Below are 22031 nucleotides of genomic sequence, written 5' to 3' on the forward strand. Positions count from 1 at the left end.
AAGGTATCTTGGCGTGCTTATGAACTTTTAAGTAGGAGTACTATATCATTCCCTAACAACATCAAGGCTATACATTATAAATAAACAATTTTAAATTAGATTTAGTTCCAAAAATTAATATTTCTAAAAATAGAGTATCCGACAACTGAACATTTTAATAGAGTGAAAGAAAACGGTCCAAACAAACATCACCATGTCATTCTGCAATAATAGCAACCACACCAATAATAGTTCACATACAGACAAAACTAGCAGCAGCAGCAGTCTTCATTGAAGGAATAATGTGTTGCATTTATGACAGAAGTTTTAACAAAAAAAACAGTAACTTTCACAACCCAAACAACTTCTCTTGTTTCAGGCCCCCCATCACTGCTGGGCGCATTGAACCCTCTGGCCCCCGCCGTGCATGTCCTCGTCATCCTCATCGTAAGCCTCCTGGTGCTGGGCTGCGGCCCTCCTCCGGGTTTCCTCCTCGATGTTGACATCGTGGAGAGTCGTCTCCTCACACTCATCAATCTCCATGTCGGTCAGCTGGGACTGCGGCCTTGCGGGGAGGATCTTCTCCAAGGCAGCGACCTGGTCTGGCACGAGGGATTCTGGGAAATCGACGTTGAAATGGATGTAGAGCTTGCCCTTCATGAAGGGCCTCTGGTACATTGGCATTCCTTCGTCGTTGATCGCCTTGTATGAATCTGTAAGGGGTCAGTGTATTAGTGAATTCTGACACATCGGATAATCATCGCAAAACTAGATTAAACCGAGAAAACAGATGTAAACACTTACTAGGCTTCACAACTTCTCCCGGGTGCGACTTGATGAGTAGCTGTCTGCCGTCTAGGTGAGACAGGATAAACTGAAACCCACAGAGGGCCTCGGTAAGGGACAGTGAGTGCTCGGTGAAGAGGTCATCGCTCTTTCTCTTGAACTTGGGATGCTCCTTCTGTTGGAGCACGAAGACTATATCTCCGGTCACAGTATCAGGCTGCATAAGTAAACACATCATATCATATCAGAATCGTCTCAACACAATACAACACGAGATCAATCAGGATATAACTATCATACATACCGCCTCATCAGCTTCTCCTGGGAAAGTGATCTTCTGTCCGTTCTGCATTCCCTTCTCGACATGGACTTCCAAGACTTTCTTCTCCTGAACAACCTTCTCACCCTTGCACTGGCTGCACCGATCTTTATCACTGATGGTTTCTCCCGTACCTTTGCAGTCATTGCACGGGTGCTGCATCTGCTGAATCATGCCAGGGCCAAGTTGCCTAATGGAGACCTTCATGCCACTTCCTTGACAGCCCGTGCATTTCATGGAAGCTCCTGATTTCGATCCCTTACTGTCATACAAGATCCCATCAAACCACGTTAGCCACAATATTCAAGTATAAAGCAAAGCAGATCACCCGAAAAGAACACCACCATACGGGCGAAAACATACCCACTACACTTGGAACAAATAACATTGCGTGACAGAGAGAGCTTCTTCTTGGTCCCAAGATAGAGCTCCTCAAGAGACACCTTCAATGGATGCACTACATCTTCTCCCCTTCTTTGCCTTCTTCCTCTACTGCTACCACCACCTGGTTACAGAGACATGACAAATCAGTTAAGATTACTCTATGAAACTTGAAAACAAGCACTCTGTCCACGCTGCTTACCTCCAAATGGGTTCCCGCCAAAGAATGATGAGAATATATCAAATGGGTCGTGCATGCCGCCTCCCCCACCCATTCCTTCCTTGAGTGCATCCTCACCATACTGGTCATAGATTTCACGTTTCTCAGGATCACTTAGCACCTCATAAGCATGAGCAAGCTCCTTGAACTGCATCACATACCATCATTTCAGTCCTCCAATCAAACTAAGCATCAACAAGGCTAGAAAACTTCCCATGATTAAAATTTATCATCCTATTATTGTTGATGATGCAACAATTTCATACTGCTATATCACAATAATTTACTTTGCTCTTAGTTATTAGCATACACATCAATGAACATGTAATTAGCAATTAATGATGTTATCTCATACATGATCACTCAAGCAATGCACGCTATTCAGTAAACGGCTTGTTTCACTACATTTAGCTATCAATAAGTCGATCAAACTTCTAAAAACCGAATATTTGTCTTCACAACACCTAGTTCACGTTCAACACTTTAGTCAATGAAGAAGAAACTTCTGAAAGATTTCATATAATCCAGAAACCATTACACCTAAAGGCCAAAATATCAGTCTTCAATTCGATTCATCAGAAAAAGTCAACAACATATTCAATTATCCATCGATTATAATCCAAAAACCCTAAATTGATGTCCAACAACATAACACATACGATCTCCCATACCAAACAGAGACAGCCATATCAATCAAAAATTCTCAAATAAACCAATTAACGAAAGAATTTACCACAGATCGAGCTAAAAACCACTCGGTGAACTCACCACCCACTCCCAAAACACAGAAAATAAATCAACAATACCTCCTCATGATCACTAATAAACCACATCAATCAACAATTGCCAATCGCTTCACCATCCAATTAATAATATAAACCACTCAAACAAAAGAATCAGCACAGATCAAGCTAAATAACACTCGGTGTAAATCGTCACACTCCAAAAACACAAAAAATCAATCAGCAATACCTTCTCAGGGTCACCGCCCTTATCAGGATGGTTTTTAATAGCAGCTTTCTTATACGCCTTCTTCAAATCCTCCGGCGACGCCGTCTTAGGCACCCCGAGAATCTCATAATACCTCGAATTGTCGCTCTTCTTCGGCGCGCCTCTCCCAAACATATTCAATTACTCAGAATTAACTCCTCGATTGAGAGGTCGATTACTAAGTATCACAAGCGATCGAGAGCTTTTTAGAGAGAGGGAGCGAGAGAAACAGCAGTCTATATTGCGAATGTGAGGGAAACAAGGGCCGAATTTAATAGGGAATTCACTGACGGTGGCGATGGAGCGATCGAGCGATCCTGGCCGTTGGACTAGGCAAAGGTAGTTTCCTTCGATAGGTGAAGAATCTCGAATTCTCTACCTTGTTCTTTTCTATTTTCAATTTTTGTTGGATTAATTAGTGGCCGTTGATTATGGAAAGGAGGGTCCAGATTTCTCTTCTAGATTGTTCTATGCATGTTGAATGAGAACACGCTTTTAAGTTCTAACTTCTATCAATAAAAACGTGGTCATGTAAACATATGTAAAGAATTAAAAGATGAAGTTTAAAATTGCTTGTAATTGTTTCATGGCGAAATATTTCGTATAAATTGTTGATGTGGTGCCTTAAATTTGTGATGTAGTCGACTATTCTTTGATTCCCTCGGTTTCATAATAGATGACATAGTTGGAAAATGACACGTGATTTTAAGAGATGTTGTTTTGTGTATTAGGTAGAGAAAGGAAATAATATATTTATATTAATGTGAGAGAACTTTTTCTAAAAATGAAAACGTGACATATTTTGTGAAACAAACTAAAAATGAAAGTTTGACCTCTATTACGGGTATTTTAATTTTGATTTGTGAATATTAATTCAATTGATGTATCTTAGACAACTTAATTTAGGTTAGTCGAATTTAAAATATATATATATATATATATATATATATATATAACTCAAAAATAAAAAACTTAACATTGTCTAATTTTCACACATTTAACCTTAATCTGATTCCGATGTTGTTCAATCAAGTAGTACATTCGTTTTGGCTTATCCTTTTCCATCAATTTCGACCACGAATCCTCGTCATCAAATGAGTTTTTTCTTCAATGAGAAGGTCCTCCCCATCCAAATAAATGAACATCCTGAACCTCTACAACAATCATCCTCGCCCTCTTACCTCGTCGTTATAGATGTTTAAAAAACCCTTGCGTTAAGCAAGCAGGCGGAGTCCGTAGACCGTAGCTAGCATAATCGGGTGGTTTATGCTCATGCTCTTTATTGTTTAGTTAATGTATTATTATTTGTTTTGATCTACACATTTAACTATCTAAAAACAATTTTTTCTATCTTAATAACATAAAATAAATGAACTAACAAGCCTCAATTTTTAAGTAATTTAATGCAATAATCAAACTAAATATCTACTAAGCTAGAGTAGCGTTCATGATAATGCTCACATTATAAAATATGAATCAATATTGAAAATACGAGGCAATTTTCAACCTAATTTAAATTCGTGTTATTTGAAAAGCACAAGCACCTACACATGCTCTAGACCACATTTTTCTATTGGATTTTTTTAATGTTGAATTTTGCTTTTACTCTCTTCATTTCGCATACGCATACAATCTTCTCCCTTTTCACATTGTTTCTGGGAAATTAACGTGTGCGTTTGTCATCAAATTTATAAAAAATTTCAATGTTTTTTACAAGTATCAATATCTCCAGAAATTATTCTGACGAAGTTGCATGGATTAAATCACGAATTTTCACTGCAGGTAATTTTTTTTTATTTTTACATGTATGAAATTTATTTAAAAATAAAATATATCACCAGTAATTTCAATTTGAACTTGAGCTGAAATCCACACTTGAATCACGAGTATTTTCACAGTAATTTTTGTTCTCGGTTGCGGAATTGCATGCTGCATTGGTAAATCGTCTCGTTGATTGATTAATTGAGCTGAAATTCACTGCGAAGATCACATTATGTGATAGAATTCTGCGAATTTGATGGTGATTATGCACAGATATAACCTTCATTTCGTGTTGAGGCATATGCTTAATCGTTAGAATGCTTTTAATTTATGTTGTGGTCTTGCATCATAATCTGCTACAATGATCTGTGAAGAGGAATTGTTGAAATATTGTGCCAAATTATGATTCATCTTTTCCTAATTTGTATGCTGCAGCTCTGGCAAGATGGGTGCTCCAAGGAGATGGATCAATAAATTGCTTGGTTTGAAGAAATCAGAGAAAATAGCATCTTCGGAGGAGGAACATGTTGGTGACATTTTCTGATTTCTAATCTCCTTTTGTTGTATCGTGTATTGTGTATTGCAATTCTGATTTCTTTGAAAGTTTGATACACAGATCTAGGTTGCTTTATGAACTGTCTTCGATTTGTTGTTGATCCAAATAGAGATGAATATCACAAATCTTATATTCATTTCAATGTGTAGATTTCTGGAAATGCTGGCTAGATCAACCAAAGCAAGCCCTATGTTGAGCCTGAGAAAGGCAGACTAGGGAATGAGTTGAAAGAGAATGTGGACATGTTGACAATTGAAACATAAAAATTAATGTTGACAATGTGGACACAGATTTTGAAGATGCAAACTGGCAGTGGGAGATGGAGCATTCCGGTCCGCCTTCCACTTCACATCAGGAGAAAAACGCAGCTCGACTCTCAGAGGATCGGCCGGTGCAGCAAGATGCAGCTCAGCAGCAACCTCAGGAGGATTGGAGAGAGGAATGGATGGGTGCATATGCCAAGGAAGGCAACTTCACGTCAGCTCCGGATTCACCAAACTCACCCGAGGAGCAAACTGCAGCTGATCAGCTTGAAGATGATGGAACGGAAGGATGGGCAACACTGGATGTGAGAGACATGTTCGAGCCAGATACTGATCCAGTTAGTCCACATTCCAGCTCACCAGAAGTGGAAGATGCAAACTTCATGTCAGGTCTCGATGCATCTAATTTCGAGGAGGACCAGAATATGCAGGAGGAATGGGCAAACATATGTATCCAAAACGCTGTTAGAGGTTATGTGGTATATAGTTTTCATTGAATTTGTTAAACTGTTTTGTACATTGCAGCATAAGGCCTTTGGAGAGATATCCTTAGTTATACATGTTCTGCTTTCTTCTTCATTTCAGGGGCAAAACGAAACTAAAACTCGACTGCGTATGAATGAAGAATGGGCTGCCATATGCATCCAAGCTGTTTATAGAGGATTCAGGGTATACAACTGATGCATTTTCTGATGTTTGTTTACCAAGAATGGGCAAAATAAACAATGCTTTCATGTCATGTCATACATCAGACAAGGCGAGCCTTTCGTGCTGTAAAAGGACTGACGAGGCTTCAAGCTCTAGTGAATGGTCGTACTCTGAAAAGGCAAACTTCCATTGCCCTACGCTGTATTCAAGCTTTAGTAAAGGTTCAGGCCCATTCCCGAGCAAAGCATGCCGGCTCTACATTAGAGAATCAATCAGTACAAAAGAAGCTAATGCAACAGCTTGAAGTCGAGGCTCCAGCTAAAAAACCTGGAGTAAGCCTTACTACTTTGCTGTGGTATCTTCTGAGTTACACAATATCTTACATGATGTGCTTTCGCCTGCTCTAGTTTTTACCGTACACCCAGAATGGGTGGTGTGACAAGGCTGGCTCTCCTGCTGAAATCCGAGCAAGTTGGCGGAAAAGGCAGGAGGCTGCTGCTAAGCGCGAAAAAGCAAGAGCATATGCTTTGGCTCGTCAGGTAAACGCCACTTTATCCTCGAATGAGAAACAGTTTAACAATTTTCTGATGATGAATATGATGCATATGTTTCAAATGAAAAAAATCTTTATCGTGCAGTGGCAGGCCGGGATAAGGCAGCAGCCGCAGCAACAGCTACAGCAACAGCACGAGAAGGAGCATGAGGCAACACCTACTGGTGTCCCCACAGTGAAAACTGAGTGGGGCTGGAAATGGTTGGAGAGGTGGATGTCTGTTCGCCCATGGGAAATGGGCTTCTTAGACGACACTAGTCTTAGAGATGGAATGAAGAGTCCTACAAGCGAACGGTTTGCTCTAGTGGATGCACCAACATCTCCATTGACAGAGAGAAAGCCATTGTCAAGTAATGGGAACGGAAAACCCATGCCTCATTTCAACATCACCATTGCGAAAAGTCCTTCAGCGAGGAGGTTAGCCGCTGGGCTGGAAACTCCCATCTCACCTGTTTCAAGTAGGAGTCCCAGAACACCTGTAAAAAACTCAGCTCCCTCGAGGCCAGGTCTTGGTTCTAGATCTTTCAGTACTCCTAGCTAGAGAGCGTTCCAGCCTTTTCGGATTTTCAAAAGAAGAAGTGATCGTCTCTGCCTGGTAAAGGTCGTCTTCATATTGGTTTCCTTCAATTTGAGATAGGAACTTGTCACACACTTGCTTATCCACAATCTATTGAAACAAGGCCAGTGCATGGAGCTAGGCTTCTCGCGCAAACTGCGGTCAACAGCCCCCGGGCTCAAAGTCCTCGGATCCATAGCCCCCGGATTCAAAGTCCTTGCACTCCTCAGAAACCCGGGGGCCCCAGAAGCAACGATGTCAAGTCCTCAAAGCTCAGCCACTAGCCCGTGTCGACTAACCAGCCTAACTCCTACATCCACTTTCATCAGGCACAAAAACACACATTATTGGAGTGCAAACCGCCACGAAAAGGGTTCGTCCGTGGCTAAAGTCTCCAATGGTTGAAGTTGTGAGGGCTAAGAATGAAATGCCTGAACTCAACACTTATTTTGTACAGTACATGAATTGTAACTAACCAATGCTTCATTTCAACACTATTTGTATTGTACAATATTGTAGATATAAAGTGATTTTAGTTGATCCTAAATTATTTTTTCGCTATGCATGTGACATATCCACTTGTATTGAATATTATTCGGAAAAAATATGTATATATGTAAATGTATTGAGATGCAAAATATCATTCAATCTGCACCACTTCATTTCTGAATCCACTTCAACCAGTCAAATATAAACAAATGAATAAATTAATTGAAAGAGATCAATAAAGGAAAAGAAAATCGTAAAGAAAAAGCGATATCTACATAACGGCGTTAACTCTCTCCGTCATATCCGACTTCCGCAGCCATTCACACTCCCTCTCTCTCTCTCTCTCTCTCTCTCTAAAACTTTCAGTTCGCTTCACAAATCTCAAAACCAACCAAAACCACCAATCGCCACTGCATCGGAACCCTAGCGCGCCACCTCCATCGCCATGAAATCTCACTTATCTCTCCGATAAACCTCTTAAATCTCAAATCAAACCTCCAAAACACACACTCAAAGTGAAGAGGAGAGGAAATTCATCGGCAGCAAATGGCGATTTCTTCAACTTCATCGCCGCTGGTCCCCGCCCTAAGCCTCCTCCTCTCTCTACCAGTCCTCTTCTTCTTCCTCGCTCCTCGAATCCTGCCGCCGCGCCAAATCTCTATCTCCGCCCCGGACGAGCTCGACGACCTCTCGCTCTTCCACAAGGCCATCGCCATGGACTCCGCCAATTTCTCCCGCCGCCTCCCCGCCGCCAGATCGCACCTCTCCGCCGGCCTCCGCCGCCCTAAAATCGCCTTCCTCTTCCTCACCAACTCCGACCTCCATTTCGCCCTACTCTGGGAGCGATTCTTCTCCAATGCCACTCGCAAGCACTACAACATCTACATCCACGCCGACCCCTTGGTCAAAATCGCCCCCTTCGAAGGCGTATTCAAGGACAGGCTCATCCCCTCCAAGCGAACCCAGCGATCCTCGCCGACTCTCATCTCCGCCGCGCGCCGTCTCCTCGCGACGGCGATGCTCGACGATCCGTCCAACGCCTACTTCGCCCTGATCTCGCAGCACTGCGTCCCGCTCCACTCGTTCAACTACCTCTACAATTTCCTCTTCGATTTAGGCAGGTTGTCGCGGAACTTGGAGTTCTCGAGCTACATTGAGATACTCGACAAGGAATCGAATCTATGGGATCGGTACAACGCTAGGGGACGGAGTGTGATGCTCCCCGAGGTCAATTTCAATCAATTCCGCGTTGGATCGCAGTTTTTCGTGCTCACACGAAAGCACGCGCTGATGGTGATCAAGGACAGGGAGCTCTGGCGGAAGTTCAAGCTCCCTTGCTTGAATGTGGAGTGTTGTTATCCAGAAGAGCATTATTTTCCCACGCTTTTGTCAATGCAGGATCCAAATGGCTGCAGCCACTATACACTGACGAGGGTTAATTGGACGGATAGCCACAATGGCCATCCCCACACTTATTACCCTCCCGAGTTGTCGGCTGATCTAATTCACACTCTCAGGGAGTCGAATTCGAGCTATTCACATATGTTCGCGAGGAAATTCTCGCCGGATTGCTTGGAGCCTCTGATGGATATGGCGGATGAGGTTATCTTCAAGGACTAATCACTTTGCCTTCGGTGAGTTAGATGCATTCTCTATTTGCTGAAATTGTTTTCTGCTTTGAGTTAGTATCTCAACATGTTTGATTTGGCTAGTTCTTGGTTGGTTTAACTCTGTATTTTGATAATATGGTCTGATGCATATAGCTGTCTCTGATTGTCGTTTTTGGTGTTGATTGTTGAGAATTGTGATAGTTTATTGACCTTATTTAGTCGATCGTTGTTTGTTTTTGATATAATGTGGTGATAGTTCAGATTAAAGTAGTCTGAATTAGGTGATATTGATCTTGTTTTAAGTAGGATGCAATGCAAGTATGTGTTTGGTTTTCATTTCAAAGTTTTGAACTGAACTGAATGGAATATAGATTCGTTTCTTTGAACGGTTCCATGTAGAGGAGGTTTATAGAAACTTTAGTTGATTTTTCGGAGAACTTTATATGATTCCTTCCTCCATTTTGATATGCTCTATCAAGCTTTTTGAACTATACTTAACTTGGAGCTGTCAAAAGATACCCCACTGTTGAAATAGTTAGATGTGTTCTCTTAAGCTTGGTCTTGATAGAAATGTGAATCCACAATCTGATCAGACCCCTTTTGTTTGTTGTTGGCTTGTTGCAGAAGAAGGAACATCGAAGGAAGTCTTTTCGAAGGAAGGACGTTGAAGCCGGAGTGGGATTAGGTTCTTCAAGTGGCTGATAAAATAAATGCCCTAAACCTAAGTAAACCCCATGGTTTCCATCTCAAGCAGATTTAAGTGTCATTTTAATGTCTAGGAAAGCAAACTATGTTTATTGTGGTGTAATTTGGTGGTGTGATGCTTTTATCAATGGTGGTTGAAATGGCTTTGTAAACATCCAACAAAAGATGGAGTGGGTGGAATTGTGATTTTTGGCCCCTTTTGTTTATATTGTAAATATGTTATGTACTACTATGAATGACTTATATGAATGCCCATTTCATTTCCCTCTCTCATTACAAAAAAAGTGATCTTGCCCTTTTTTCCTTTGACATCTCATCTACCAAATTCTTGATTTGAAATGTGAATTTGAATGAGCACTCGTAAAGATTGAAAAAAAGCAGGTATGAAAGTGCAACTACTTGGAAATTGGGATGCATATGTTAGATATGGAAGTAACATTTCACATTTTTAATTTTATTTTTCTAGAAAGAAAGCTTCTAGTGTGTGTCGAAAGATAACGATTCTCAATTTATATCATTCTGATAATGAGAAGATGACAAATTTGAGTGTCACGAGCATCTTTGTAATCAAGATTATGAGTTGCAAGTATTTATTTATTCGAAAAAATATAATCCACTAAATCGTCCTTTTTATTACTACTACTATTTCGTATAAACCAAGAAAAAGAAAATGCCAAAATTACGAATACATCATCATGAAATCACAAAAATGAATTATTTAATTTTGAGGGGAAGTTGGGGCAACTAATTTAAAGACCACAAGCAAAGTATACGAATTAAATGGATAACGAATCGAAGACGATGACGCAATTATAATTTAATACTAGAAGAATGAACTAAATTTGGTGGTCAATCACCTCAGCAATTATGCTAATCTTTAAATATTCTTAAATTTGTGAGGTAACGACTATTATATTTAATGATTTAACTAATACGCCAAAAAATGAGTCAAATTGCATCAATTTTGGTAGGCCGATTCTTGAAGTTATATGAATGTGAGCTAATCCACACTAGAATACTGATTAACACCTAATCCTTTTTCGTTTATGTTTGATTTAATTACAAAACTGTCCTTCAACATTTTTATATTGCATTTTGGTTAATCAGCTTTGTGCTATAGTATAGATTATGATTTAATAGAGTATATGATAAAAAATAATTTAAAATAAGTGTTTTTATGTTTGTTTGTTTTTCTACCAAATTGTCCCTTAAATATACTGTTTTCTTCTATATACATTTATTTATTCGGAGATACTATCAAATAAGGTTTCCTATTTGTATAAGACAGCACTATGAATAAATCTCATCCCTCAAATAAAAAACACAATTTCGTGAGTTTATACTACTACTACTACTACATATATATAGAACAAGTTATTTTTAAAAAGTCCATACTTAAATCGACATATCCACAATCATATAAATACTAGTATTAAAATGATGATTACAAGTAATATACAAAACATGTGTTCATGAACATATATAGTTTGATTCGTCAAATAAAACTAGTCTTGATGAGATCAACATGTGATTCACATGTGCAAAATCCAAGTCAAAATTAGAGTATCAAAGAGGAATTTGTAGAGATAGGCAGTTGGATTTTGACCACAAACTCAACTAAATGAAACAACTTTGACGATGAAACACAACTTAGTTGGTAAGACGTTTCTCCTTCAATCAGTATTTGAGTGAAAATATCAACATGAAAAATGAGAAGATTTGCACAAGTTATACATTTAGTCACCACCATGTGAAAAATCATCATATATTAAAATATGTGACTCGATCAGAGCTCTTCCCTCAAAAGCACGTTGCGAATGAATAACATAAAACCGGTGTTCTTAAGACCGAAGAGTCGGGCAGAAAGAGAACTCTCCAGTAAAAAACGAAAAGAAAATTTTTAACAATTTAAAAAAACATATATATCATTCTAAAATCACTTTTTTCATTTTCTTGAGATCCCTATTTTTTTCTGCAAATACCACAAAATTTGAGGTGTGTATACTCTAGTCTTATCTACAGATCTTATGCACAATCTTGCAACATTGAGAAGGCCATTGAGCTCTCTTGGATCATAGCTATTGCCAAGATCAGGATCAATCATCTTGTGTATCGATCTCAAGAAACGCGGCTCTTGAACCCACTGTGCCAAGTCGACACCACCCTTGTCCGAAGACTGCCCTGTGATCAGCTCCAAGATCACCAGTCCCAGCTGGAAGATGCACTCTGCAGTCGAAAGGATGTCAAGAAACGATGATTTTGAACGTGTAGGGAGACTAGGTTTCGTACCTTCTTGACAACGGGATGAGGTTGGATTTTCAGCAGAAGCAGATAGGCTAATGTCTGAGATCTGCTGCAAGAAGTAGAATCAAACTCATGCAGTCGTCTACCAAGAAAGTGCACGCGTATTTACCTTTGGGGTGAAGTTCTCGTCCAGCATTATCGTGCTTGAGCTTATAGAGACGCGATAAACTGGTGGATCGCAGAAAAACTGCAGATATTCCTGCATTGCAACAACATAATTTTGAACGATTTTCTTGTCAAGAATGACGTTGTCTTTGCAAGGCGTATATGATGATTTTGAGAACTAACTAACCAGTGCAGCAGCGATGCCAACAGCTATCTTGAGCCTCGTTCGCCAGTTCAAGGGAGTCTTCAATGGATCTGAAGAGGACAGCATTCATGACATAATGAAATAGGAAGAGTTCTTCAATCAGTACAATATAATTACCAGAAAGATGCTCCTTTAAGCTTCCTCTTTCCATGCTTTCGAACACTAGGAACCTGAAAACGACACGGGACAATGCTAAAAGGGTCGAAACTTTGTTTAAACCCTCCTTTAGCTTTATGAACCTTCACAATCTAGACCTCATTCCATCCACACATATCCAACCAAAAACTAAGATCTTAAAATGCAAGAAATAATGTAACGGAGATCAATACCGCTTAGGTCCAGTCGAGAAGCCATAAAGCGCCACTATGTGGCGGTGGTGCAGACGCCCCAAGAGGCGAACTTCCTTTGAGAAGGAATCATCGTCTTCATCCAACAACTTGACCTCTCTCACTACCCCGACACGGCCATTCTGAAACTTGGCCTTGTAAGACGCCTCATGAGGCGAGTTACCAAAAACTCTCCTAAATCCGTCTGTGGCCTTCTTTATATCTCTATACGAGTAGCGTTTCAGCAGGACAGGCGTACCTTAGACAAAATTACATGAATTCATCACTCATTGCTCAAATCAGTGATCAAAAAACCATATTTTGCTACAAGTTTCTTTATTATAATGAAGCATTCTTTAAAACCACCTTAAAATCACCATTTTTACACCTAAACTAACAAATTATAACTAAAAGATTTGTCCCACTTTGATCCTAGCTCTTCTTCATTCTTAGCTCAATAAATCAAGATTGAATTTTTATAAGCTCAATTCCAAATTGCTACTGATTTCGACTGGTTGAACTCGTAACTAATCATCAACATCCATTTCTTGAAAGTTGTCTGTAAAGAACACAACATTAAGCAACAAAAAAGGAGTGAATTCAAGAATCAAGCTGAATACACTTTTCAAGATTGAATTTTTATTAGCTCAAATCCAAATATCCACCCTAAACTAGCTAAATTGCTGCTGATACGGACAGATTGAACTCATAACTAATCATCAACATCAATTTCTTCGAAAATGTTGTATAAAGAACACAAAATGGAGTGAATTCAAGAATTAAGCTCAATACACTTTTCAAGATTGAATTTTTATAAGCCCAATTCCAAATTCCGACCCTAAACTAGCTAAATTCCAATTTTTTTATAAGCTCAATTCCAAATTCCTTGGAAAACGGTATGAAAAGAACACAAAAACCCAGAAATTCCCGAGAATTGAAATGCAGTAAACTGAAGAATGAAGAAACGTGGACTGACTGGGTTGGGATCGGAGGTGAAACAGAGTAAGAAGCAGCAGCTTGATCTTGAGAATCATATTGTGGGTGCCCATTTTGTTTCTGAATTTCGTGTAATTGGAAAATGATGGAGTGAGAGAGGTGGGAAGAATCAAGAATAATTAAGTGCTGCGACAGTGGATCATTGGATCCAGAGCTTTGAGAATTGGAGCTGCGGTGAAATAAGTGATGGAAGTTTCCACTTTGTCGTTAGTAGCCATCTTTTCCGTTTCTTCGGTTAAATAAGTGACGGAATTTCACGTTGTTACTGTTGTGTCCCTTCACCCTATTTTAGTGTATCAAGTGGGATCAAATGTGGAAATGTTATTTACTACTATATTTTAAATAGAAATCGAAAAGGGCAAAAAAAAATTAAAGTTCAAAAATTTTAACCACATGACTCATGCCCGGCCAAATGTTGTCAACACTTGTATTTATAGTATTGTTTTAAATCTTGGCATAAAAATGTGAGATTTATAATTCATTTGATCAAATTTCGACCAATAACTAATAACAAAAATGGTAAAGATCGTATTTTTTGTGAGACTTAAAAACTTCATGCGTATCATATAATACTTTTAATAGTGTGTGTAATCAATCCACTTATGAGTATGGAAAAAAACAAATATGAGTATTTTGTCTAAACACAAGAATTTAGGACAATTTTCATTCACCAAACAATTTCGTTTTGTGTTCAAAACAATGAAGATAAGATCTGAACCTGAATTAAGAATCTCATAATCATTAATACCCACACAGACCATCACCCAAAGGAATATGAAGACAAGAGAATTCATAATAGTCATTTGGTACAAGAATTCCTAAGGGTTATTTTCTAGAGCAGATCTACAATCACCAGTTAGCATCTCTAGCTCAGGCACAAAAAAAAGAATTTCAACCCCATGCCTCAACTACCTGTTGTGGGCTCTTTCAACACCGCCTCTTCCTTCTCGTCTGCTTCTTTCTCCTTCGTATCCGAAAGACCCACCTCCGTATCCACCTTTGCCTCTTCCAGAGTGTCCTTTCCACCGCTTCCTGAGTCCTCAGCTCCTTGGTTCTCAGCATCGGGCGCCTCCTTATATTCCTCTGCCTTTGGCTCCTGCACGACGGTAGATGCGTTGTTGGGATCCTCAGCACCGGCTGGAGATTCCTCCGTGTCTGGTTTCTTCTGTGCATCTTCGCTTCCTGCAATGAGGTCTTCATCCATGGCGTCTTTGGCACCGGCAGTAGGGGTTTCTAGAGGGTCTTTAGTTTCTTCAGCAGTGGCATCTTTCTCACCCGTGGCTTCGTCCTCTTCTGCGTCAGCATTGCTCTTCTCTACGGCCGCCTTTGTGGCGGATCTCTTTTGCTTTTTCTTGGGAGATTGACTTGTAGGGGCGGCAGTGACTTCCTTAGACTTCTCACTCAATCTCGCAGAACGCCTAGGAGTATCACCTGTGTAACACATAACATAGATGGTTCATCACATTTGTCACCAAATAGACATACATGAGATTCATGTATCAGTTCTAGCACAACCAACAACGTCAGACATTTCCAATCGATTGTTCAGATGCTTGAGAGAGAGAAAGTATACCTTTACTCCAGTCGAATTCAGAGGTTGACGGTCCTCCTGGATGAGACTTGAGGTACTGCTCCAGCTGTCTCTTACTCTTGATCTCCTCACCAGTCGGGGATACAAAAACAACTTCATTCCTTTGAGGGGTGCCGCTTTTCTTTGGAGCAAACTGATAATTTTACATAACAATAATGAGAACAGTAGAAAATCAAAGTTCATAACCAACGAAGAAAACACAGAAAACACAAAAAGCAGCCAGCATTGAATAGGTAATTCACACCCCAAAACACGGAAAAACACAACGAAATGGTAATCAAAGTTCATAACCAACAAAGAGGGATGGAAAATTGACACACCAAAACACTGAAAACACACACAAAAAAACAGCAAGCCCTGAATGAAGGCCATTAACGTAGATTTATTTTATTTTTTATGATTGTTGAAACATTAGCTAAATGTATAGATAACTCATACCAATCAGCTAATTAAGATCGAATCTCAGTCTAACGAATTGAATTGCAAAAGGAATATTCAGCCAACACCAAAACCAGATGAACAAGAACAATAGCAGAAAATTAATACGCATAATAATTCACCTTAAAATGCTCACAATTATGCAGAAGCTCTGAAACCCAAGCAATAAAAATTTAAAAGTCAATTAATTACTCACTCATCTAAAAATTAATTTCAAACAATCGAAAACCTAATCCGCCGTAAACTCGCAAATTAGCACTTAATTACAGAAAACTCGAAACGGCATTCTGAAATTAAACCAAAATAAATTATTAACAAACAAAAACCTAGAAACCTTCCATAAATAAATTCAACGCAAATTCAACGAGAAAAACCGAAGAATCCGTTTCTCGAACTAATCACCGAAACAAACCCCCGACAGCTCCACAAATTCACACAAATTAGAAATGCAACTAAGAAATTTACAGACGAAACAAAATAAATAGATAATGAAATGGAGCACGAGGGGACCTTCTTTGACCAGCCGGAGGGAGCAGGGAGGTCGGCAGGAACGACGTCGTTATGGTGATTAGCTTCTTCACTCGCCATTTCTCCTTGGTCGTCGAAAATAAAATTTGGCAAAATTGGGGCAAGAAAATTAATATCGGCATTTAAAAGATTAATTGATAGGTGAGGGAGGTGAAGAGCGTGACAGGTGTGGGTCTGGACTTCACGGCTACTATTAACTGCCATTAACTAACCCCTTTCGCATCCGCCTTCTTTCGCGCCATCTTCTATTTTTTTATTTTCATTTTTCTTATTTCTTCCAGGTTCTAAACCCTCAAAAAACTCTCATGCATAAATCAGCACCGCGTAGAGGATTGGTTTAATAGTTTTTATAGATTAAAATTAATATTAGGATGTGAAAAAATTGAGATAAAAGACCAATAAATTAATATTCTATTTTATTTTTTATTTGATAGACAAAGTTAAAAGTAAGATATTTTTAATAAAATATTAAATTATAATGTAAGGGGTGTGATCCGTTGATAACTTTTCTTAAATTGCTAACTTGCTAACCCATCAACGCAATATATTAAAAATGTCAACACAATAATACTGAAATGTCAATATAAACTTAAGTTGATATTTTAATGCATTATGTTGACATTAATATTTAAATGTAAACACAAATATATGTTGACATTTTAATGTGATCGTATTGACATTTTTAATACACTGCATTGATGAGTTAGCAAGTTAGTAATTTAAACAATGTTAGAATTTTAACGCACCCGGCAAGATATCATCTACCCAACCGAACCCTGAATATTCCCCTATTATAACAATATGAAAAGTTACATAATTATTGGGATTACCCCAACATACTTAGGGATTGGAAACTAAGTTGCAATAAAATATATATTCCAGTTTAGCACAATATAGTATTCTGATAACTCACGATGAATTGGTTTTATTTTTGTCTGAGCATCAGTTGGGTCATGTCGGCTAATTATACTCATTGGGCCAGACCAAAACATGTTCATGTAAAGCCCATTTATTAGGATCAAGGCACACTACCAAATTCAAATTTTCTTAAAATATTTATGTATTAAATAAAAAAGAAAATAATAAATTAATGAAAAAACAAATTGTGGAATATGTGTATTTATAAATGAAAATATAAAATAAATAAAATTGGTCAAGCACGTCGGTTGGTCTCTGCTGGGCCAAATCCAAAATTTGCGAACAACAAATTTTGATTGACCAAAAAAGTAGCTAAATATGTTAGCTTATCAATAATATTAATCGTACAATCAAAATTTAATAGTTAACAAAACAAGCAAACTAAATTTATCCCACGTTTTCTTTTTCGCCTATCTGATGCCTGTGCTGAGTTGGGAAATTTGATGGTAGATGATGTGAGTAATATAGTATCCAAATTTGTACTGTATTAATGTGAGATGCGATTTTTTACCATCTAAATATTTAAAAATGTGATGATTTTTAATCAGTAACCTATTTAACAAATCCAATAGGGTGAATTATTGAATCATCTCACCTTATATGAAATCTAAACATGTCGAAAATTGGGGTACTACTTTTTTTTGTGATTTTTGGTGAGCTCCGAAGCAATTTTCTCTCTATGTTTTTAAAGGTGATCAGTATCATCTTCAAAAATCATTAAATGTGTGGGTGGCAAAGAGTGATAGTATTTACTTTGCAAATGATCCCTTAGAGTCGCCTTTGAAGCAATTTGATTTGTGGTAGCTTTACTAGTGATTAAATTGTATTCCAGTTTATCCAAGAAACTACGTAACTATCTTGGCAAGAAAAATGTTAAATCCTCTAAATTCTGTCCCACATCGACTTGGTGAAGATCTCATCTAATCTATATAAGTGTGGATAACCCTCCCCCTTATGAGGCCTTTTAAGGGGTGAGTGGCTCATTTCTAATATGGTATCAGAGCGGGCCCAAGTCGATGATGGTTTTCTCTTTATCTCTTATCTACCTCACGAGTGGAAGACCAATGTCCTTTCCGGCCCACATCGATGATGGTTTCTCTTGCATTGCCTACCCACGTGATGGAAGACCGATGTCCTTTCCGGTCCACACGTGAGGGGGCGTGTTAAATCCTCTAAATTATGTCCCACATCGACTTGGTGAAGATCCCATCTAATCTATATAAGTGTGGATAACCCTCCCCCTGTCCCACATCGACTTGGTGAAGATCTCATCTAATCTATATAAGTGTGGATAACCCTCCCCCTTATGAGGCCTTTTAAGAGGTGAGTGACCCATTTCTAATAAAAAACTTAAATATCTTGGCAAAAGAGGTACAATCTCTCATGTTCCTCATCACACATGAAACTACAAAGTCACAACTCAAAATAAGGTCACATTTTCCTTCACAAAACTCTTGAGAGAGAAAACTTGAGGCATATATGGTCGTAGGGAAGGCCTCAAAAGATTAGTACTATGAAAGTGTTGCATTTCTCAAAAGAGAGGACTCATTAGTTCAAATTTGGCAGCTATGAGCCTATAATGTGATTTGAGTAGTATTAATTGAGTAGGCATTAATATTCAACTATGAATTTACAATTGATACACGTAATGGTGTATGGCACGCGTGATGATTAAATTAAGATAAGAAAATTAAATATGGTCATGTGACTAAAATCATCATAAAAGAAGGTTTTAGAATCTAGGAATATGATAATTTGATGCTAATTTATAAGGAAGTGGGCTGTGTGTGTGTCACATCGCATGTATGTGTGTGGGGGATAATTTATCAGAATAATATCTTATACACTTTATTTAGGTCATTTTCAATTGTTTGTGTAGTTAAACTTTACTCACTTTGAAAAATATAAGAAATGTATTTTGCTTTAGTGAAGGAGTATTATGACTCAGTTGCAGCAGCGTATCAGATGGAAATAAATACACGAATATGCTGAAATTAAGCCTAAAATGCACCAATGATATCTACTCATACTTCTATTTCCTTATTGCTGATTTATTATATGTCATTTTAGTAATGGTATATAATTCGATGACATTATGATCAGTGAGCTATACACTCAGAACTTTTAAAGAAGGAATTACAATACCTGTGAGGGTAAACAATATCTCATATTGGAGAATGAACAAGAGTTGCAAGCATATATATATATATATATATATATAGTTTTGATCTATGCAAAACTAGATTTAAATACAGAAACGCAGAACAATATCATAATTAGGTCACTTTTAGGTCATAATTAGGTAATTTTTAGGTCATGCTAACAAAGCATGACCTAAAACGATCTTAGCATGACATTAAACCCAAATATTATAATATGACCTAAAATTGCTTAATTATGACCTTCCGTGTTTTTGGTTAATTATTGACCATTAGATCATCTAATCCTAGGACCAAGATTTGGTCTGCATTTCTGGATTTAAACACATACTTATTTTGATCATCTCCCTATATATAGTTCCCTATATATATATATATATATATATATATATCTCGATCCCCAACCATACCACTAAGGAATGAATATTTATATATTTTGGGAAAATAATTATTGTAGTAGTAGTATTTAAGGTTATTTTCCATTTAAGTCAAATTTACTAGTTTTTAATAGCATTGTTAATGTCATACGCATAATATAATTATTAAAGTTAGTGGATGGAGTAGTATAGGGCTAGGTAGAAGTATATAATGACATAGTTATAATCATAATACATTCCACATATGAGTATTTCTTTGCATCACATATTGGTGTAATTAATTTAGTTCTAATCCCCAATCCATTCCACAAAATATAATTTGGTATGGCTAATAACAATTTTCGCAAAGTACTAAATCATTTTAGGTTATACATATACAAAATTTTGCAGCAATAAAATATTTACTATACATTATACTATCTAAATATAGAAACACGAATTACAAAATCGAATGTAAGCCTAAAACCCTAACGCATTCCACAAGATTGAATTCATCAAAATCATTATGGACTAAAACAAGATCTACAAGAAGCAAAATGCATGGATACTATAGTTTTACAACAATGCAAAAAAATGATAAAATAAGCATCAATTTACTGCGAAATAAGTTAGCACAATATTTTATTCTAAGTATCGGTCGGGCTGACCCGAGAAAAAGCAAGCCCAATCCGGAATTTTGTTCACACATTCGATTTCATGTTGGGCCATCGCGGCTCAATGATACTCATTGGGCCGGACCAACCCTTATTCATGTAAAGCCCATTTATTAGGATCAAGGCATACTACTAAAGTCATTTTTTATTAAAATTTATACTATATATTAAATAAAAAATAAAAATAATTGGAAAATATAATGTAGAATATGTGTATTTATAGATGAAAATATAAAATAAATAAAATTGGTCGAGCACGTCGGTTGGTCTCAGTTGGGCCAAATTGAGAAAACTATCAGTATTATTAATTGTACAATCAAAATTTAAATAATTAACAAAACAAGCAAACTAAAATTATCTCAAGTTTCCTTTTTTTCTCATATGATACCTTATGCTGAGTTGGGACATTAATGATAGATGATGGGAGTAATATACAATATCCAAATTTGTATTGAATTAATGTGAAATAAGATTTTTTAGCATCTAAATATTTCGAATTGTGATACGTTTTAGTAATAAATAACTCATTTTCGCCTATATAATGAAGCCAATAGCGTGGAATTATTGAATCATCTCACCCTATCTGAATTTGAACATGTTGAAGATTTATTTTGTTGTGTTTGTAATAGCAAACATTTTGCAGGCATTCGATGTTCATGGTTGCATCTTCCGTACTAAGAAGCGCAACGTTCATGTCTTAAATCTTCTCCCGCAAAATTCCCGACCTCTGACGGTGCATTGTGCATCCCATGATGACGATTTTGGCTTTCATAATATTACTGAAGGTCAAGACTATCATTGGAGTTTCTGCCCTAATATTTGGGGTACTACTTTCTTTCATTGTCATTTTTCATGGCCTCCAAAACAAATTTCTCTCTATGTTTATAAGGGTGATCAGTCAACTCTTCGAAAATCACTAAATGTATGGGCGGCAAAGAGCGATGGTATTTACTTTGCAAACGATCTTTCACAATCGTCTTTGAAGCAATATGTCACGTGGTAGCTTTACTAGCGATTAATTTGTATTCTAATAAATCTTATACTATTATTCATCTTAGATTTTTAGTGCTTATTTGAATACTCATTAACGAGAGTTTATTTATCATTATTTGTCGTATTACTCTGTATTCCAGTATATCTTGTTTCTTGCTCAACACATTTGAATACTCCAATATGAATTATTCTCCCATTTTTCTATTTCCGTCCGTCCCATGAAATTTGTCACATTTCACTATTTATCATTTTTTATAGTGAACCTCATATTCCACTAACTCATTTATACTCACATTTTATTATAAAACTAATATATAAAAGTAGGACTCGCATTCCATTAACTTTTTCAACCTTGTTTTCATTACATTTCTTAAAATCCGTGTCCGGTCAAAGTGAGACAATATTTGGGGACGAAGGGAGTATTTTGTTTGAGGCTTTGCATAGCCTTCTTGATAAAGATATGAAGAAAAAGAAAAAGAAGGAAAAAAAAAGGCTTATAGCAAAAGCTCCATTGATATCATTGTTTCTAATGCTTGCTCATTAATACAAACATCATCAAATATAAAATGATGAAGTTCTAATAGGCGCAGCCGGGAACATCAATTGTGTCGTATTGGCTTGA

General features: G+C 37.5%; 5 protein-coding genes across 10 annotated transcripts; 2 read left to right on the forward strand and 3 right to left on the reverse strand.

Annotated features, from left to right (window-relative positions):
* Positions 1-176: 176 nt before the first annotated feature.
* On the reverse strand, positions 177-2923 carry LOC121742179 (dnaJ protein homolog). The gene is made up of 6 exons (XM_042135242.1): positions 2658-2923; positions 1668-1833; positions 1448-1589; positions 1070-1346; positions 784-982; positions 177-692 (listed from the first exon to the last, which is right to left on the reverse strand). The coding sequence occupies exons 1-6, from the start codon at positions 2808-2810 to the stop codon at positions 367-369; spliced, it is 1263 nt and encodes a 420-aa protein (XP_041991176.1). The 5' UTR covers positions 2811-2923; the 3' UTR covers positions 177-366.
* Positions 2924-4234: 1311 nt separating this feature from the next.
* LOC121741781 (protein IQ-DOMAIN 5-like) lies at positions 4235-7577 on the forward strand. Of its 6 annotated transcripts, none has more exons than XR_006037922.1 (8): positions 4235-4457; positions 4872-4962; positions 5142-5734; positions 5841-5924; positions 6008-6235; positions 6311-6442; positions 6542-7051; positions 7137-7577. XR_006037922.1 is itself a non-coding variant. In XM_042134683.1 (7 exons), the coding sequence occupies exons 3-7, from the start codon at positions 5312-5314 to the stop codon at positions 6995-6997; spliced, it is 1323 nt and encodes a 440-aa protein (XP_041990617.1). In that variant the 5' UTR covers positions 4235-4457; positions 4872-4962; positions 5142-5311; the 3' UTR covers positions 6998-7577. The 6 variants fall into 6 exon arrangements, 4 of the variants coding, with proteins under 4 accessions (XP_041990617.1, XP_041990619.1, XP_041990618.1 ...); XR_006037923.1 differs by having other exon boundaries at positions 7142-7577; XM_042134683.1 differs by having other exon boundaries at positions 6542-7577.
* Positions 7578-7794: 217 nt separating this feature from the next.
* Positions 7795-10022, forward strand: LOC121741782 (glycosyltransferase BC10-like). The gene is made up of 2 exons (XM_042134688.1): positions 7795-9135; positions 9736-10022. Exon 1 carries the CDS (start codon positions 8048-8050, stop codon positions 9119-9121), a length of 1074 nt encoding a protein of 357 aa, XP_041990622.1. The 5' UTR covers positions 7795-8047; the 3' UTR covers positions 9122-9135; positions 9736-10022.
* A 1612-nt stretch (positions 10023-11634) lies between these two features.
* LOC121742406 (probable receptor-like protein kinase At1g49730) lies at positions 11635-13969 on the reverse strand. The gene is made up of 7 exons (XM_042135531.1): positions 13733-13969; positions 12760-13015; positions 12548-12600; positions 12413-12480; positions 12230-12319; positions 12106-12166; positions 11635-12042 (listed from the first exon to the last, which is right to left on the reverse strand). Exons 1-7 carry the CDS (start codon positions 13803-13805, stop codon positions 11762-11764), a joined length of 882 nt encoding a protein of 293 aa, XP_041991465.1. The 5' UTR covers positions 13806-13969; the 3' UTR covers positions 11635-11761.
* Positions 13970-14465: 496 nt separating this feature from the next.
* On the reverse strand, positions 14466-16440 carry LOC121742554 (methyl-CpG-binding domain-containing protein 11-like). The gene is made up of 3 exons (XM_042135720.1): positions 16292-16440; positions 15326-15476; positions 14466-15183 (listed from the first exon to the last, which is right to left on the reverse strand). The coding sequence occupies exons 1-3, from the start codon at positions 16367-16369 to the stop codon at positions 14657-14659; spliced, it is 756 nt and encodes a 251-aa protein (XP_041991654.1). The 5' UTR covers positions 16370-16440; the 3' UTR covers positions 14466-14656.
* Between the last annotated feature and the right edge of the window lie 5591 nt (positions 16441-22031).

This window comes from Salvia splendens, chromosome 7 (genome assembly GCF_004379255.2).
Source record: "Salvia splendens isolate huo1 chromosome 7, SspV2, whole genome shotgun sequence".
In the NCBI taxonomy this organism is placed as follows: Eukaryota; Viridiplantae; Streptophyta; class Magnoliopsida; order Lamiales; family Lamiaceae; genus Salvia; species Salvia splendens.

What these genes read in the sequence shown, in the direction of transcription:
- LOC121742179 (XM_042135242.1), bottom strand. Translation starts at nt 2,810, where the DNA reads ATGTTTGGGAGAGGCGCGCCGAAGAAGAGCGACAATTCGAGGTATTAT. An exon ending in AGGGCGGTGACCCTGAGAAG is followed by an intron (nt 1,834 to 2,657) that starts GTATTGCTGATT and finishes TATGTGATGCAG; the next exon opens with TTCAAGGAGCTTGCTCATGC. An exon ending in GGGAGAAGTTGTGAAGCCTA is followed by an intron (nt 693 to 783) that starts GTAAGTGTTTAC and finishes GACCCCTTACAG; the next exon opens with ATTCATACAAGGCGATCAAC.
- LOC121741781 (XM_042134683.1), top strand. Translation starts at nt 5,312, where the DNA reads ATGGAGCATTCCGGTCCGCCTTCCACTTCACATCAGGAGAAAAACGCA. An exon ending in CTCCAGCTAAAAAACCTGGA is followed by an intron (nt 6,236 to 6,310) that starts GTAAGCCTTACT and finishes CGCCTGCTCTAG; the next exon opens with TTTTTACCGTACACCCAGAA. An exon ending in CATATGCTTTGGCTCGTCAG is followed by an intron (nt 6,443 to 6,541) that starts GTAAACGCCACT and finishes TTTATCGTGCAG; the next exon opens with TGGCAGGCCGGGATAAGGCA.
- LOC121741782 (XM_042134688.1), top strand. Translation starts at nt 8,048, where the DNA reads ATGGCGATTTCTTCAACTTCATCGCCGCTGGTCCCCGCCCTAAGCCTC.
- LOC121742406 (XM_042135531.1), bottom strand. Translation starts at nt 13,805, where the DNA reads ATGGGCACCCACAATATGATTCTCAAGATCAAGCTGCTGCTTCTTACT. An exon ending in TCACCTCCGATCCCAACCCA is followed by an intron (nt 13,016 to 13,732) that starts GTCAGTCCACGT and finishes ATTTTGTCTAAG; the next exon opens with GTACGCCTGTCCTGCTGAAA. An exon ending in TTGGCATCGCTGCTGCACTG is followed by an intron (nt 12,320 to 12,412) that starts GTTAGTTAGTTC and finishes GTTGCAATGCAG; the next exon opens with GAATATCTGCAGTTTTTCTG.
- LOC121742554 (XM_042135720.1), bottom strand. Translation starts at nt 16,369, where the DNA reads ATGGCGAGTGAAGAAGCTAATCACCATAACGACGTCGTTCCTGCCGAC. An exon ending in CCTCCGGCTGGTCAAAGAAG is followed by an intron (nt 15,477 to 16,291) that starts GTCCCCTCGTGC and finishes TAAAATTATCAG; the next exon opens with TTTGCTCCAAAGAAAAGCGG. An exon ending in TGAATTCGACTGGAGTAAAG is followed by an intron (nt 15,184 to 15,325) that starts GTATACTTTCTC and finishes TGTGTTACACAG; the next exon opens with GTGATACTCCTAGGCGTTCT.